Source organism: Grammomys surdaster, unplaced genomic scaffold, assembly GCF_004785775.1.
Source record: "Grammomys surdaster isolate TR1022 unplaced genomic scaffold, NIH_TR_1.0 173, whole genome shotgun sequence".
Classification (NCBI taxonomy): domain Eukaryota; kingdom Metazoa; phylum Chordata; class Mammalia; order Rodentia; family Muridae; genus Grammomys; species Grammomys surdaster.
Window position 1 is genome coordinate 464,649 of NW_021604621.1, and position 18,129 is coordinate 482,777.

Consider the following 18,129-nt stretch of genomic DNA (forward strand, 5'->3'; position numbering starts at 1 on the left):
CTGAGAAAACATTCTCTTCCAAGGTTGTTATCAGAATCCACTTTCTTATGACTATAGTTTAAGGTTCCTGTGGCTTTACTGGCTGTGAAACCAAGGCAGTTCTCTGCATCTAGATTACCAACATTTCTTCTTGTGTCGCCCCAGTCCTTGACACTATCAATGACACATCAAATATGTCTCATTTTCAAGTGTCTCTGACTTCCTTGTCTAACTCTGGAAAACTTCTTTAAAGTGAGCTTGTAATTAGATTAGGCCCACCTGAGTAATTTCCATTTGTCTTACAACTAACACAATGGTAAATTTATCCCATTAATAAATATCTATTCTCAAAGGCAGGGAACTTACTCATAGTTAAGAGTCATTTGTAGGAAAGGTTTAAAATGCTTCTCTTGGTCAACTACCTATCCTTATGAGGCTGGATTTTCAATGTATACATTAACCCCAGACAACATATAGCAACAGTTTGAGTGCAAGAGCCAAGCTGAGAATCTGGCTGCCCTCCATCAAGCCAACTTACAAACATGTGTATGTGTTGCTGTTGTTATGGAAAACAATTATTTTTAATAAATATGTTATTTATTATATAATGAATTTAAAATATGCAAGGACACATACATCTTTTTGTTGTTGTTGTTTTTGCTGTGCAGCTCTATGAAGTTTTGGTTTGAGACGTGCTCTCAGGAAGTCCAGACTGGCTTTGAACTCAGCATGTTACTGAGAATTAACTCCTGATCCTCCTGCTAGAATTACTCACATACACCACGTGCCTGGATCCACAAATGCACAGAGTTCATGCAGCAACAACTAGAGGTCCAATAACCAAATTAACTTCCTATGCATATCACTTCTTTCAACTCTTTCTCCACTCCCGCCTCAAACAATCAACAATCTCTTTCTCATCCCTATAATCTTATTCTGAGAAGGTCAGAGAAATGAAATTATACTATAAGCAGCCTTTGGGGTATGGCTTCGCTTGCGGAGAAAAATACATTTGAGCTTTATTTACATAGTTGCAGGGATCAGAAATACAATCAGTAGTAGCTATTGGGGATGAGCTATCTTTCAGCTAACAAAATTCATCTACATGAAATTTAGTGAAACCCTACCACTCTGAGGCATGGATCATCTGGTAGTTAAGAAACATGGTCTTGGCCTTTTATGATGCCTAAATCACCACAGATTTCTTATTCTTTAGTTTAGTGCAGATGGACATGATGACTTTGCCATGATTGTCTCTTTCCTCGCAGAAATATTTGTAGTTCTTTCTCTTGCACTCTAAGAAGTCTTCTCCATCTGTGTTTCCACTATAGAATCCTACTTCACCCCCTTCTTCTACCATCCATGATCTATCTACCATTTCTTTTCTTACCACATTGTCTTCTCAATTCAATTTAATCTGTTCTAAGGAAAACTTACTGTTTGCTAATGACATGAGTAGAACAGCTTAATCAAAATGATCAGGAAAAGCCATGCTCTCTGGGCATTTATAAACCAGTGAGGGAGAAACAGTCACTATAGCTCAGGAGGATAGGGGTGGGGTGGGGCAGGAGGGAGATAACATAACAAAGTACTTTGGGGCAGAGGGGAAGCAAAGAAACATCAGGCATTAGGTAAGTGGTATCTAGACTGAGAACTAAAGGATATGTATTCTAGACAAAGAAGAATGCGTTCCAGTCCCAATGAATGTGGTCTGTAAAGACCTTCAGCTGAAAGAGTGCATGGCAGGATTAAGAAGCTAAAAGAAAGCCATGGTGGAGAGGTGTCTTGAGGGAGAGAGAAAATCAGGGAGGAGCACTAGATCATGCAGAGATACTGCATTGCAGAACTGACCAAAAGCCAATACAGGGGGGATATGGGAAGCTGGAACTTTGTTTAGGCAGAAGATACTGAAATAAGGGTGGAGGGAAAGGCAGTTAGAGGAATGAAAAAGCCATACTTGGGAGGTAGGATCGGAAGGACAGCCAGGTGAGATGAGCTGAGAAATTAAATCAAAGCTAACTTTGAGATTTCCAGCTTGCACTTACCTGTGATCCCAGCACTTGAGAGGTTTGAGGCAGCGAATGGTGAGTTAGACATCTATCCGGGATACACAGTAAGATTCCATCTCAACAAAAAGGGCTATGATGTGAGGTACTAAAAAGATGCCAGCCCGAAGAGGTCTAAAGCTCAGAAAAATCTGAACTGACGAGGATGCTTTGAAAGCCACCCAATTTATACAGATTAATTGAAACCATGGAGGACACAGGAGACTTCCTGGAGTACGAGTGCAGAATGAAAAGAGAAAGCTTGAGCCAGCCTCCTGAGAAACACCCAAATTTTATCAATAAATTATATTCTTTGATGACGTTCTGCATTCTGGTTATTTCTTTCACCTTCTCTTTTCTCCTATTCTTGTTAGAAATGCCCATTTTTAAAACAGTTTTTTTGAAGTGCTGGAAAAGGAATCTTGGGCCCTACATATCCTAGGCAAGCACCTTACCACTTAGTTATAACTCAGCCCCTTAAAATATTTGGAAATATTCAATAGGCCTGTAATATGGAGCACAGTGTGATGTTTTGATGCGCGTACATGGTATGTAATTTTTACATCAGAGTAATTGATACAACCATCACCCAAGACAAATTTTAAAAATTGTTTTATTTTTTCACATGTATGAATTTTTTCCTGTACACCACATGTGTACAGTGCCCTTGGAGGTGAGAAGGAGGAATTAGATGCCTTGTAACTGGAGTTACAGATGGTTGTGAGCAGCCATGTGTGTTCTGGGGATTAAACTGAAGTCCTCTGCAAGAGCAGCCAGTGCTCTTAACAGCAGAGCCACCTCTCCAACTCTACTTCAAACAATTCTTATCTCTTTGTATGGGAAGCATTCAAGATCCTCTTCACTAGCTAGTCTGAAACAATTAAGTGTTGTTAACCATAATTAACCTGTGATAACATTGAACATTAGAAGCTATGCCCTATCAAATTGCACCAATGTACCCATTAACCATTGGCTCCCTGTTGCCTACCTTCCATTTTCCTTCTGAGGCTCTGGTAATCACTATTCTGTTCTCTGGTTTCATAAAACATTAATTCTTACTGTCTGAAAGAGGAGAACGTGCCAAGGAACAAGGAGTTCAATAAGTAGGGTGGAAGGACCATGGGAGTGTTGTGTCAGAAACCCAGAGGCGTATCTCAGGGGACCACTTATAGAGTGTAGTGAAAGCCATATGGAGGTGAGAGACACTAAGGCTGGAAAGGTAGTCTCTGGACTTGGTGACATGAGGTCAACGATGAGAAGCAGGTCTTGGTTTGGTGGAATGGTCAGGAAGCAATCTTTCCTCCGATCTTTCTTCGGTCACAGACAGCCAATTCTTCCCAGAGTCCTTTCCTCCCTAGTCTTCTCTCAAGTTGCTGCTGTTTCACCTTCTAGACTCCTCCTTTAATTTTGTTTCCTTCTCATTGTTCTGATTGTCATCATCATCATCATCATCATCATCATTTGAAACATGACCTCATTCTGTAGTCCAGGTTAGCTTAAAACTCAGGTATGCCCCAAATCCGTGGCAATCGTGTTTCAGCCTCTAGTTGTATAAGGATCACAGGCAGATACCATGGCCCAGCTGTATGCCATGCTATATATTGAACCCAGGGCTTCCTGCCCATTGGGCAAACACTGTACCTGTTAAGCTGTATCTCCGACTCTAGACTTCTCTTTCCATTGCACGATCTCTTCACTCTTTGGCAAGACTCTGCTTTATCTTTCCTGCACTTCTCACGGCTTTCCAGACCTTCATTTTCCTCCCTTTGTTCTCACACAACTCTCTCTTCTCCTTAACCAGCACTGCTCTCCCCAGACTGCTACCCTTCCCTCTTCCTTCATCCTCTTGCCTATCCGCTACTGCTACCTAGGTAGGCTGGCTGGCTCTCAGCTGGGGGTCTCAGTGAAATGATTACTAAGATCCCTCCCAACCTCCGAATCCAGGACTAACACACTTTGGCATGGTGCCACCAGGATCTGTCCGTGCCGACCTGTGTGAAGCATTGTTAGAGCCTAGTCCTTGAATTCTTGCCAACATGTTAACCACATCCTTCAAACAGGGTGCCCTCATCCGCCCTGGCACCTGTCCCCATGATTCTGCCTTTTCCTATCCTCAATTACACAGTATCACTGAGAACCGATAGAGCTGCCCCCCCTCAAAGCCAAACATATTGCCTTCAGCCAGCGTTTTCTAAGTGTCCAAACATTTTCAGATTCATTAGTCCAGGCTTGAAGAGTCAGCTGTGGGGAGCCTGGAAAAAAAGAGGGTGGAAAGATTTGCTCCAAGGTCACAGAGCTGGTTAGAGGATTAGCATGTTATCCTTCTTGCCCCTGCAGCCTTGCTTGCTTTCATGCTGAGGCCCCAGGCCTGAGTTTAGGCCTCACTGACCTTAGCCTGTCCCAGCCTGCCAAGGGGGACAATCCTAAAGAGTCTCTTGTGCAGAAGTACTGTTTGGGGATCAGTGACCCATTCATACCTGCAAGGCAGGGATGGGCCATCTTGGGAAGGAGGATGAATTCTGATTTGCTTCACTGAATTCTCCCTAGGCAACAAATCTGTTTGCTTTGATATTACTTGAAAAAACCACCTAAAGTACAAGGATTCAGAGTCCAAGGCCAGGGTTGGCCAGGGTTAGTACTCTGCCCTATTCTAGCTCAGTAAAGCCGTGCATAGGAAAGCCTCAGCACAAGGCCTAGCACACCCCAACTGCATTGAGGCCTCAGACCTGAGCATTTTTTTTACATGAGGTTCCTTGGGAGTCACAGCCTATTTTCCTGAAAATTTACTCAACTAGACACCCAGATGCCAGGTCTAACCCAGCCTGAGTTGCTAGGTAGTTTGTTCTTTCATATTATGGGGCTTAAGCTTCTTCATTGGAAACAGCAGCAGCCATCTTGTCTTGGCAAAATATTGTATTAGCCTTTAAGATTCTCTAATCAAACAATTCTTGGCCTAGGAATTTGTCAGGAATTTGTATGGAAAGATGAGATTTGTTTTTTTCAGAACCAAAAATGAGCTATGACAAAATGTCTGTTTGTGGCTAAAGAAATCATTTTACATGAGAGAGTGTGCAATAGGTGATCTGGATTTAGTTGCCATGGGAACAGCTCCATGACACATTCTTTAGAAATGATAGGCTATAGAACTGTAGATGGTATATGCTTCAGTTTTATAAAATGCATTTCCATTAATGCTTTCTAAATGTTAGCCATGTTGATGGCTGGCCAGTAGCATTGTGGAGGAACCTCCATTCCCTAGTTTTATACTTTATTCTCTGAATTCTTTTCAGTAGAATCAGACAAGATAGTTCATGTGTGTACTTCAGAATCAAAGGGATTGCTTCAAGTTCTGGGCCATACATGGGGTATGTTTGAAACTAGCTTGGTCTACATAAACTATCACAATTAAAAAAGAAAACACAGGAAAATTTTTGTTCTATTTGGTGTGGAACCTTAATCAATACACTATACAGAACCTTTGAAGGGACTTCAATGGCATAATATATGTTACTTCTGTGTTTGGTGATAGGGAGAGGAGGCCTACTCATATGGTAGCCTCAGCAGTCTTACTGTGCAGGACCTACTTTGAACCCACAGAGACTGATTCCGTAATCTCTCTTGGTAGGAGAAAAGATATTATCTTTGTGGGAGGGAGAGGGGGAGTGTGGAAGGAAGGAAGGAAGGAAGGAAGGAAGGAAGGAAGGAAGGAAGGGAGGGAGGGAGGGAGGGAGGGAGGGAGGGGTGGGAGAGATGGGAGAGAGGGAGACTGCACTCATATCTCATTTTATTTTATTTTATTTTTTTATCTTTGAGATCAGATCTCATTTAGTTCAACTGGTCTCAAGCTTACTTTGAACTTCTGTATCCCAGCTTCCACTTCCCATGTGCTGGGGTTATAGGCATGGGATACCTTGCCCGGTTTTATAGTTGATGGGACTCAAAGGAAGCTCTCTACCAGCTAAGCTACATTCCCTAGGCCAGAGGAAATATATTTTAAGGGAAGATACTTATGTCTCTCCTTTTGGCTATCAGACTTTTGAAATGATCAACCAGAAAGCATTAAAATTTCCCCAGGGAATCCCATGGGGAGAAGGGAAAGTTAAGCCTGGTAAGAGAAGGCTGAAGCCTTTGACAGGCAAAGTGGGAACTTGCCTCCCAGGAAGAGACTCCATGGGAGTTGTCAGACCACCTAGCAGGACAGAGAAGAGCTAGAAACAACAGACAGCCAAGGATGGACAGGACTGCACCTTAACCAGGCTTGCTCAATCATGCATACCTTCTACAGAAGCCTAATCCTCCTGTCAACATCCTGAAGATGGACTTGCAGAAACCCTGAGCCCTTTACTTCTTCTTCCCAAAGTGGCCACATTGAATAAATACTTTTTTTTCCGCTGCTTTTTGCTATAACTTGTGTCTTTAATTTGTGGACTAGTTTGTTGGGCCTGCCAGAGCCCAGATTTTCATCTTAAAAAATTCTGATAACTTAAGGTACACATGTTTTCCCTTGGGAAGTATGGTCTTGGAGGTAGAGTAGGGCTCTGGCCTTAACCAAAGAACCACAGTGAGTTAAAGGGTTCCTGGAGGCCTGGCAGCAAAGAACTGCAGTGCCAGGCTACTTAGGCCCTGGTTCACCCAGGCTGTGTTTATGAAGGCTTCTTTCCTGCTGAGCCTTGGGGCTGTGCGCCAGGAACACCTAATGGGCATAACAGAACACCCTTCTCTCCCCTCCCCCCAAAGCAGGAATGTTCTAAATTCCTCCTTGGCCCAAATCCCCCTCCCCACAAGGTTTCTCCTGGACTCACTGAGGTTCACCACACAAAAGCCCAGCTGGAGTTTTTGACAGGGTAAATATAAAACCCACCAAACATTTTTTTAGAGTACCTCAATCTTTTCCAGCCTCCAGGGGTTTAATTCCCATCTGTAAGAAGGCTCAGATTTACAGGTGGATTTTACAAAGCTGTGGCTAATAATTAGAAATCCCTTATCACCACAACCTGTGGCCCCTTGGACCCAGTTCGCCTCTCTCTGGACCTAGTCCTCTGTCTCCGGGAGCATCTCTTCCAGAGCTCTTCGAAAGAACAGCCTGTGAGTATCTGCTTTGTAAGTATCCTGCTGCAACTGCTACCCTTCAGGTTCACTTAGGCGGGTAGTTTTTAAACCTAGCTCCTGCTACTGGAGCCCATGATAGAGTCAGGGCAGGCTACCTTGGGCTGTTGAGGGGAGATTATGGAAGTGGGCGCATAGCGCTACGTGTTCTCTTCAAGTTGCGGCAAGATTTGCAGTCTTACGGGCCAGAAGATCCGTTCTTCAGATCAGATCATTTGAAATGAAGGAACCCGGGAGGATACAGGGGGGAATAGAGCTAGAGCTTTCTCCCTTTTGCTGGACCACAGGGGGCTAAGCAGATCGGGAAGCTCCAATACACTCCTGGGCATGAGAGTTCAGGGAGCGGCAGAGGGTGGGTTCCCCTGTGACTCTCCTTTTGAGCCCCCCCAATCACTCTCCACAAATGCTCTGCTTTAGACACTGTTCTTTTCAAGAGTTCTTAAAAATGGAGTCAGAACGAAAACATCCACAGCACTTATAGGTAGGGAAAGACAGTGGTACTTCCTCCCCATGCCCTAAATCTTTTCTTTTCTGTGTTTCCCGGTGCTTTAAAGTATACTTGTTTTTACATCGGTGATCATGACAAATATAAGCTTCTTTTAAAAGACAATTATAAAATCTCTCACTCTAGGTGCAAGTTCCTTAGCTGTCCTCTATCAACTGGTGCAGAAAGGTGGATTGCGAAGAGATGGCTTTGCTACCTACTTGAGCCTTTGGCTTGTGGGAGTATCATACTACAGGGGTAGAGAGCAGCTCTCTCAGATTTCTCTGCCGGGCTCTAAAAGCAAGGGGCTGAGAAATGAGGCTGGCCAGCAAACAGGCTAATGGCTTCCATTCATAGCAGAAGACTATAACATGTCCTTCCTTGAGCCAGAGACTCTTAATGGTCTTGTCACACCCATGGTTTTAAGAGATGATGACAGGCACCAGAGATGGGAGACTATCAGAGCAACTGCCCTGGTGAGAAGGAGTTAAGGAGCTGCTGTCAGTCTTTCCTCTTAATCCTCTCCTGCAGTTCCAATCCCTCCCCTAAGGAAGATTAGGTGAGGGTCCTGAGGGAAACTTTCTTGGCCAGTTTTTAGCCATAGAGGATGTTGGCTTCGCTCCCAGGAGACAAATTCAGCAAGCCAGTCCTAGAGTCTCTGTACCCCCAAAGTCTCTGTATGTGGCTTTTAGGAGAACCCCTGAAAGAAAGGTTTCTTTATAAGCCCTCTCTGCTTCAAACAGCACCTCACTAGTCTTCTGTATTTGTTAAAATGATCTCCTGTCTCCACTACCTGATTCCAGATGAAGAAAACCTTGTTGATGAGCAAAGTCAGGGATGAGGAACTGAGGGGATTTCTTTAACAGCTTCTAGGCACGACTGAGACAAGAAACTAGAGCTTTTGACACTCAGCCAGGACCCTTTAGCTTCAGTGTCTGTCCTTACTGCTACTGTTCACCAAAGATGAATCAATCCCAGGCTGGCTTACCTCACCAGCCAGTCACTGACAGTTTCTCAGCCCTGTCTTCTTGACCCTAAGGGAGAATGAACTCCCAGGGAGCCAATTCTTCCATTTGAATAAACTCTGATAGTGTCCCTTCCTCCTCTGAGCTATGGCAACACACTTTCTGAAGATTCCAGGCTTCAGTCAGGGTGGTTTCTTGACTGGATTCCAGATACTTTCTTTCATGACTACCAAGTCAGGCCTGGCTCTCTGGATAGCATTTCCTCTTGGAGAACCGTTGATTTCCTTGGAAAGCTGAGAATTACTGTTTTGTTTTGTTTGCTTGTTTTTGAGACAAGAGTTTTGCTGTGTAGCTGATACTCCCTGGAACTCCCACGTGTAGCCCAAGCTGGTGTCTAACTCACCACACTTCTGTGTCTACCTCCTGAGTGCTGGGATTCCAGGTTTGTGTGCCAGCATGCCTGGCTCAAGCTTCTTTCTGTTACCATCCCAAAAAAGTAGAGGCCCAAAGCTGCTTCTCTTGGGAGTCAGGGGCTCTTTGCTAACAAAACCTTCAAGGGAGTGCTCCACTTTTCTGAGTGTATTTAACTTACGAGGGGCAAGGAGTGGAGGAGGGTCCAAGAATAGTTCTCAAAAATGGATGATTATAACACTAAAGGATGACCAACAAATCTCCAGGAAAATGGTGGCTGGCAAGGCAGATGTAGAGAACTGTACCTACTCAGATACAGCTGAGTTGGTGTGCACAAGTGTGGGGTGGGTCTAGAAGGCATAAGGCATGAAATGAGAGGTTAATGGTTAGAGATGAAACCCAGAAGTATGAGGTCAGACAATAGAGCTTTCCCTGGCTTCCTAGGAGACTGAATCACATATCAAAGGAATCAAATGTTCCTAAAGTCTTAAGCATGGCAAGGTGTAGCATGACCATTATGATTGGATTTATATCTTAGAAAGATCCTTCATAACTATCTTAATGATTGGTTGCAGGAACAGGGCTGAAGTGAAGTTAGAGAGGCCAATATGAGGGGCCTATGTGATTTCCAATGAACAAGTAATGTTGACTGTATTGTCTAAAAGGGTCGGGCAGTAGAGATGGAAAGATAAATTTGTGTTTTAATTTGAATATATCTGGCAAAACTTCATTAAGAATATAAGTCATGAAAATGAGAGGAAATAAGAATGAGAAAATGAGAAAATGCAGTGGCTTGTCCCTATAATCCCAGCATTCAGAGGCTGAAGTGGAAGGGTTGGCACAGATTCAAGGTCAACCTAGGCTATATAACAAGACCTTATCTCAAAAAGGAGAAGAGATATAGAAAACAGAAAGGCTGAAGAATCAAGGCATGCTGGCTTAGGTTCCTAAGTGGCTGATTCTACTACTGAGATAGCATATACTGTATGAAGAGTAGTTTGAGGATGGGAGAAAAAAGAGGGCAAGAGACTTCCGCTTGGTATATGTTGTTTGAGGTGCCATTAATACCTTAATACATTCGTGGGTAGTCATTGAGAATGCAGTCGACTATGAGTTCTTTTGGTGTAGATTTGACATGAGAGAGGTATAGATTTAACAGCCATTGTCAAGCTAAGGCAAGAAGATTGCTGGGAGTTTGAAGCCGTCTTGGGCTACACAGTCAGCTACAGCTACATTTTAAAGGGTGGTCTCTAAAAGGAAAGAGGACTGGCAACATTGGCAGTGGCACCATAGAAAACAACAGAAAAGTCGGTTTTCTGAAGGGAGGGGCAAGGTCAAGTGGCAGCTATATGAATCTTAGATGTTAGAATAAGAAAATGATTAACTATGGGGAGAGCGTTCTCAGTGGACGGCAGATGCAGGGCTGTAGCAAACAGAGCAGTGTGTACAAAGGGCAAGTAATGCTATTGATACTAAACGGGTTAAGGATGTTGGCTGAAAACAGAAGGGTCAAGATGGACAGTAATGGGTAAATAAGAAGGATATATGGGGGGGGGGAGCTTCAAAAAGTGTGGGCAACACTCGAAGGATTTGACAGAAGGATGCTTACCATGGAGGAGCATTATTGTTGCCAAGCAGCACTGAAGGCCTTGCTGAGATGTTCATTTGAGACCTGGATAGACACAGATGTGACCAAACTAGCAGAAGAAAAGCAGTGCCAGAATAAGACTTGCCCCTTGTCACAGCTGATCATGGCAGAGTTTACTAATTGTGCCCTGGCACCTGTTCTGCATTGCTTTGCATATCGTGTCATAGGAGTGCCGACGAACAGTGCTATCAACCATGTCTTACACTGTGGAAGCACAACACAAATTTAGCGTGTTTTTCACCAACTGAATAGGCAAGATATTCAACAAATGGAGAGGAAGAAAGAGGGAGGGAGGGAGGGGGGGAGGGAGGGAGGGAGGGAGGGAGGGAGGGAGAAGAGCAACTGTGTGGTTCTCCATCTAGTCCTCTTCTAGTTAGTCCCTCTTCTTCTGATACCCTTCATTCTGTGTGTGGGTAACATTTTGGTAACCCTTACTCTGCAATGTTTACTGACTTCTTATAGTCTCATGGGGCCCTTCAACCCTGTTAACTGCTTTTATTATTTCATTAAGATGTATTTGAAGCCAGTTGAGTTGATGTATGCTTATAATCCCAGCATTCAGGAGAATGCAGTAGGAATTGAAGGGCAATCTGCATTACATTGCAAGTACCAGATTAGCCAGAACCACATAGAAAGAAAGACCCTGTCTCAAATTGTTTTGAAACAAAAGATAGTTTGAGCAGTTATTTGAGGGTAGGGTATTGTATAAGATACATGAGATAGAAACATAAATAAGATGCCAATGTTGCCTTGAAGGAGCCCATGTACCAGCAGAGAAAATAGGAGTTTAAATAAGAAATTACAATATAGCAAAGTACATCATGACCTTAGTTCTCTCATCTATTATTTAGTAGAGACTCTTAGTATATCTGCCATGAAATAGTTGATAATTACATACATTAACACATATAAAGTGCTTATAAGTGTCACATAAGAAACTCTATATAGCCTGCTATAGTGTTACATGCCTGTATTCCTAGCTCTTAGATGGCTGAGGCAAGATGATCATAAGTTTGAGACTAGTTTGGGCTACACAGTGGGTTCTAGCCAGGCCTGGCCTACTGAGTGAAATCTGTCTCTAAACAAAATGAAAGAGAAAACAACAAAAAAGAAGAAAACATTAGTATGTACGTTGCTATTATTGTTGTTGGTGCAATGATAATGGAAGTAAATGAATATAAGGTTCTATAAGAATATGGAAGAGTGTCCTGGAACAATTGCTCAGTAGTTAACGGCACTGGGTGCTCTTCCTGAGGACCCAGGTTCAAATCTCCAAACCAACATGGTGGCTCACAACCATCTATAACTCGAGTTCCAGGAAATTCAATGGTCTCTTTTTAATACCCAAGGGCCCTGCACATATGGGCACACAAGCATCCCCACAGGCAAGGCATTTACATACATAAAAAATAAAATAAATAAATAGATCTTTAGAAAAAAATTAATAGGGGCACTGGACCATAACGAGAATGAGAGATATCCAAGGAATTGAAGACATTTCTTACGGTACAGCCTGTGCTCAGACTGTACCACAAGTTAAACACCACATGACATGATTGAAGAGCTGAGAGTAATTTAGTGCAGCCCGAGTATGGAGTACGAGCAGGTGAATGGCAAGAGGTGACCCTTGAGAGGTCCTGGAGTGCAAACAAGCTTGGACTTTATCCTTTGTCATTGGAATGTCCTAGAGGAGCGACGTGATGTGAAGGCATGAAGCCCAGAGTTCAGATCTGCAAGAACAATGTAAAAGGAGAAATGTGGGTGTGGAAGTATGTGCACTCAGGGTGGGAGAGAAGGTGGCGATCATAGGGCTTCACTTGTTAGCCAAAACAAGTTCCAGGTTCAGTGAGAGACCATTTCAAACTACAAAGGCGGAGGAGAATAATGTAACTCAGTGAGTAAAGGCACTTGCTGCCAAGTCTAACCACCTACCTTTGTGCGCCAGAACTCAGGAGAGGACCGACTCCCTGTAAGTTCTTCTCTGACCTCTACATGCACACACACATAGGCACAGATGCATGCATAAAATAAAAAGCATTGAAAAGTTCAAAACATAAAATGGAGAAAGATCAAGGAAGATACCTTAAGTCTGGTCTCCACAGGCTCATGAACCAAGTGCCCCTCCCACACCGCTGAACATTTATGTGTGTCCACACCCCCACATGTAGACACATATTCAAATAACTTCTTATTCAGATTAATGTGCTGAAAGATCATCATGGCAACACTATGGAGACTGAAATGGAGACTGAATTGGAAGAGGCAAGACTGGAAGTAAGAGCAGTTAATGAACTGTTAGTTCCCTAGGCAAGGAAGGAAGAATGATGAAACCCTGCATTAGAAAGTAGTGGTGGAAATGAGAAACATGAGTAAGACATTTCAAGCAAGTTCAGGAGATAGAACTAGTGGGACTTCTAGTTAGGAGATACAAGAAGAAACAGGCACAAAATGTCAAGGATACCCTAGGGATATTGGTCTGGATGGAGAGGGCTCTCATTTGGTGGCAACATGGAACCTAGGCAAGAACTGATCAGGAGATAAAGAGGGAGAAGTGCTGTATTCTCTTGAACATGTCAAGCTTGAGGTTACCGTGAGATTTCCCACGTTCCCCCCAGCCCCAGCTAAATCCCAAACTCCTCCTCACAGATGTTGTTTTTTAAAGGTCCCTTTGACCCTGTTGGCTGTTAAGAGGGTTCCTACTGAACATTCCGATTTGGATAGGAAACAGATTAGGTAACAGGATAGGTAGGCATGCTTGTTCAGAGAAGAAGAGTGGACTCCTTCCTGAGCAATGGGAAAGGGAAATTTTAAAACATTTGTTTGATTTTATGAGTGTGAGGGTTTTGCCTGTATGTGCCAGATATCCTCAGAGGCCAGAAGAGGGAATCAGAGTCCCCCTAGAACTGGAATTACTGACAGTTTTGAGTCCCCATGTAGGTGCTAGGAAATGAACCTGGGGCCTCTGGAAGAGCAACAAGTGTTCTGAACCACTGAGCGCCCCCTCCCCCATCTGCCAAAAGAAATTTTGAGGGAAATGAAGATAGAGTAGCAGTGTTGTGTTGGGTTAAAAATTAGTGGGCTGAATAGTCTTGCAGAAGGTGGGGGAGGTGTATAACTTTGACCTTTGTGCCTTGAGCCTTGGAAAGGGAGAAATCTCTGAATAGTGCAAAATCCCATCTGTCCCTGGATGCCTGCCTACCTCTTGTGAAGCCCTCTAATTCTGGAGCAGCTCCCCTTCCTTTCACCTTTTTTTACCATCTCTAACAAGCCTTGAGGACTCTTAGGACCTGGAATAACTTTTCTCTGGAGTCTTCACATGTCATTTGAGAGGCTGGTCATGGCATTATCTGTTAGGAGAGGAGACAGGAAATACCTGGTATGTTATACTTTTCTTTAGGGGTCCTTGTCCTACCTTTCAGGGAGGGATCTGGCCAAGGCTAGAAAGACTCTTTCTGAGAATGGGCAGAAAGCTTTGTTACCTACTCCAATCTGCTCAGGAAGTACATTATTGCCATAGGCATGAATTGATTCAGGGCTAAGCCACTACTCTCTTTAGTCCCTTTGGAGATTCAAGTAGCCTCTAACAAACTGGAGTCCAAGGCCACATTCTAAAACTTGTTCCACATGATCCAGTCTCCTGGAGTTTGGCCTCAGTCTGCAACCAAGGGGCCCCGAGGTGTGGTTGCTTGGCAATATGTTAAATACCAGGCCTTGGAGACTAGCAGTGGAGTTAGCACACCACAACTGGTATTGCCATCACTGCCTTCTCGGAAAGCAGCCACCTGTCTGGCCTCTGTCTTTGTCTGACTGCCAGCCTAAAGCATGTGCCTACGCAGGAGGTGATGACATTTTGGCTCTACTTCCAAAGTTTTTTTTTTTCTTTCTCATGTGTTATTTTTAAAGATAACAAAGGTCAAAAGGCATCCAGCGTTTTCTGGTTTCTCATAAGCTTCTGGTCAATATTTAATCTGGTTTATGGATTTTTTTTAAGGTTTTCTAGATGCCTTCTTGAGCCTGCTTGTGGCCACCCACAGATACTTGTAAGGAGGAAAGAAGTCAGCTTGCCAGAGACACTGTGAAATGAGGGATTAGAGGCCGGGATCCAAGAAGCAAGAGCAGCAGCCAAAAGACAAGCAAACAAGCTCCGAAGATACTTCTACTGAGAGGTCTGCCATGGCCTCCCTTGGCGTCCAACTGGTGGGCTACATCCTAGGCCTTTTGGGGCTATTAGGCACATCAATTGCTATGCTGCTTCCCAACTGGCGAACAAGTTCCTATGTTGGTGCCAGCATTGTGACGGCGGTTGGCTTTTCCAAGGGCCTCTGGATGGAGTGTGCGACACACAGCACAGGCATCACCCAGTGTGATATCTACAGTACTCTTTTAGGACTTCCTGCTGACATCCAGGCTGCCCAGGCCATGATGGTGACGTCCAGTGCAATGTCCTCACTGGCCTGCATTATCTCTGTGGTGGGCATGAGATGCACCGTGTTCTGCCAGGAATCTCGAGCTAAGGACAGAGTGGCTGTAGTGGGTGGAGTCTTTTTCATCCTTGGTGGCATCCTGGGTTTTATCCCAGTTGCTTGGAATCTTCATGGCATCCTTCGGGACTTCTACTCACCGCTGGTTCCTGACAGCATGAAATTTGAGATTGGAGAGGCTCTGTACTTGGGCATTATTTCAGCCCTGTTTTCCTTGGTAGCTGGAGTCATCCTCTGCTTTTCCTGTTCACCCCAGGGAAATCGTACCAACTACTACAATGGCTACCAGGCCCAGCCTCTTGCCACTAGGAGCTCTCCAAGATCTGCTCAACAGCCCAAAGCCAAGAGTGAGTTCAACTCATACAGCCTGACTGGGTATGTGTGAGGAACCAGGGGCCAGAGCTGGGGGTGGGTGGGGTGGTGGCTGGGACTATACAAAACAATAGTGGACAATGCCCCCAGGGTCACAGGCAAAGGACATTGCCACTGATTCATGTATAAGGTGCTGCTGAGGGTAGAATGACTTTGGCCATTGGATGAAGTGAAGACAGAGATGAGAACAGGGGTGACAGCATGCAGATGGAATTGCCAAGGACACTTACCAAGCTAGCTTTTCTATTTCCCTCACTAAGGCACCTCCTGTGCCTTGAATGCTCAACCCAAAAGTCCAAATCTCATCCCTGCCACTTTTGGCTACACCCAGAGACTCTCTTCTGCCCTTTGGTTTACTTGGAGATCTGTCCCCCAACCAATCATATCTCATTAACTAATAACCATCTGTGATCACAAGACCCTCTCCCTCTGGCTGAGGTTGGCTCTTAACTCAATTACTAGGGGACAGAGAAAAGAAAGAGGGATGGCTCCCATGAGAATGTTCCTAGCTTTCTTCTCAAATCTCCAGCCAAAGAAATGGATTGGTCAGAAATGGACCCTGAAGCCTCTCTTCCAGTTTTGCTATCAATGCAGTATGTCCAGACTGGTTTGTGAAGAAACTGAAGGAAAGCTATCTCATGGCATCCAGCAGAAAGCAGCTGAGTACCAGATGGGAGGCAACCTGGGATCTAAAGAAACAAAACAAACAACAAACCCCACCAGCATCACTTCTTAGGACACCTCCTATAATTCTCGTACATTTGTGGGTCGGGAAAGGAAGCACTGCTTCAGGAAAGCTCAAGAAGTGAATGGAAAGCACAAGGCTGTAGCCCTCTGACTCCACCGAGGAATTGCTCAGAAACCGAAGTGAAAAACTACTGCTCAAAGTTCTGCCTCCTACTGGGGAGTCTGATCCAGCTTCCTGCTAAACCACAAGACTTGGAGCCCTAGATAAGGGTTTCCTTAGGGACTATAAACCAGTTTTCTAGATCTGTCCTTTGACATGGGAGCCACAGAGAGCTAAAAAGATGCTACTCTTTAGCCCTGGCCGAGAAAGAATAAGGACTTTGGTATCAAAGAACTGGGCGGAAATGTATGGTAGATGTTGTGTGTGCTTCTACTGTTTGAGAGAGGCAGCCCTATCAGATACTTTAGACTTGATGGACAAACAACCCATTGGGGTCTATTCTCAGCACTACAGAGCCTCTGAAAGACCACAACACCAGAGAGGTCCTTTGTCACTTTTAATATTTGAGTCATTGTCCATCAGAAGATAGTCTCACAGGTACGCAAAGTCTCCAGTGTGGAACATCTGTGACCAAGGTGTTGTGTTCATGACCTGAGTGATCGGTGAACTTCTGCCTGGGATTGTGCTTGCGGTGGGGAAACCGAGACTGGTTCTCAGTCCAACAGTTTCACCTCCATGGTCTTAAAATGCTCCATTTTTCCTCTGTGGTAGATGGGGGTCATAAACCAGAGAAACCCCCTCCCCAGTCTGATATCACTAGCTTCAGAAGATTCCCAGCACACCCCATCAAAACTTTAGTATCAGCAACAGAGGCTCATACGTGAGGTTTAACATGCCTTTCCTATTTCCACCGTATTGCTTGTGCTCAAGCTGTTATGCTGACCTGGAAGCCATTTCCTCTTAAGTTGTCCCCATGCTTGGAGAACTTGCTCAGCATCCTCCCCTTTATTGAGCCTTCTCTGACCACTCCTTCCTGTTCTTTCCTTTCCCTCCTCCAACTCCCAATATATAAGTTGCTTAATCCTTATCATTCATTATTTTGATTGATAGTTTATAGTTCTTGTATGTGCATGTGTGTGTGTGTGTGTGTGTGTGTGTGTGTGTGTGTGTATGAATCCGTCTGCCTGTCTGTCTGTGTCATCTCAAAAGTTCACTGTAAGTACTTGGAGGGCAATTGCTATATCTTAGCCCTTCTACATGTATATCCAAGACTGTAACAGTGCTGGGCACACACAAGGTGATCAATAAATGAATGTTGATTGAGTCATTATTGTATTGATTAAAAGACAACTAAGACAGGGCACATGTGGTAGAAAGAAAGGGATTGGGTTAAGACAGGCAGTAGGAGGCTATGCGCAAGGGCACGTAGAAAAATCCAGGTTGTGTGAACACAATCAGGATACATGACAACACCACTCACAAAAGAGATGAAGGGGTTTTGTTTTTGTTTTGTTGTTGCTGTTTTGTATTTTGCAGAACAGAGTTCCTCTGTGTAATAGAGCCCTGGCTGTCCTGGACTCACCTTGGCTTTAGAACTCACAGAGACCTGCCTGCCTCTGACTCTGGCGTGCTGCTGCACCTGAGGCATGCACCAACATGCCTGGCAGAAATGAAGTTCTTCCTCCATGCCCAGGGCTCATTCTTTTTCAGAGAAATGATTTTATTTGAAAATCATGTCATTGATGTTAGTTATTAAATGGCTATGTGGTTATTCCTTTCATTCTCCTACCCACTAATCTGAGAAAGCTGTACCTGATCGGATGATCATCTCCCATCTGATCCTATAGTTGGCATATAGGAAAACTAAGATTCACACAAGTAAAGGTTTTCCCAGGGTTACATAGCAGGAGTTAATGCCCTAGTCTCTTGACTATGAAACTAGGATCTTGC

At 44.2% G+C, this 18,129-nt stretch overlaps 1 protein-coding gene across 1 annotated transcript; it reads left to right on the forward strand.

Annotated features, from left to right (window-relative positions):
• Positions 1-14,623: 14,623 nt before the first annotated feature.
• Positions 14,624-17,506, forward strand: Cldn2 (claudin 2). Its single transcript, XM_028767481.1, has one exon. The coding sequence runs from the start codon at positions 14,812-14,814 to the stop codon at positions 15,502-15,504; it is 693 nt and encodes a 230-aa protein (XP_028623314.1). The 5' UTR covers positions 14,624-14,811; the 3' UTR covers positions 15,505-17,506.
• The last annotated feature ends 623 nt before the right edge of the window (positions 17,507-18,129 follow it).

Bases quoted from the DNA above. Each gene is read 5' to 3' on its own strand.
- Cldn2 (XM_028767481.1), top strand. From the start codon at position 14,812: ATGGCCTCCCTTGGCGTCCAACTGGTGGGCTACATCCTAGGCCTTTTG.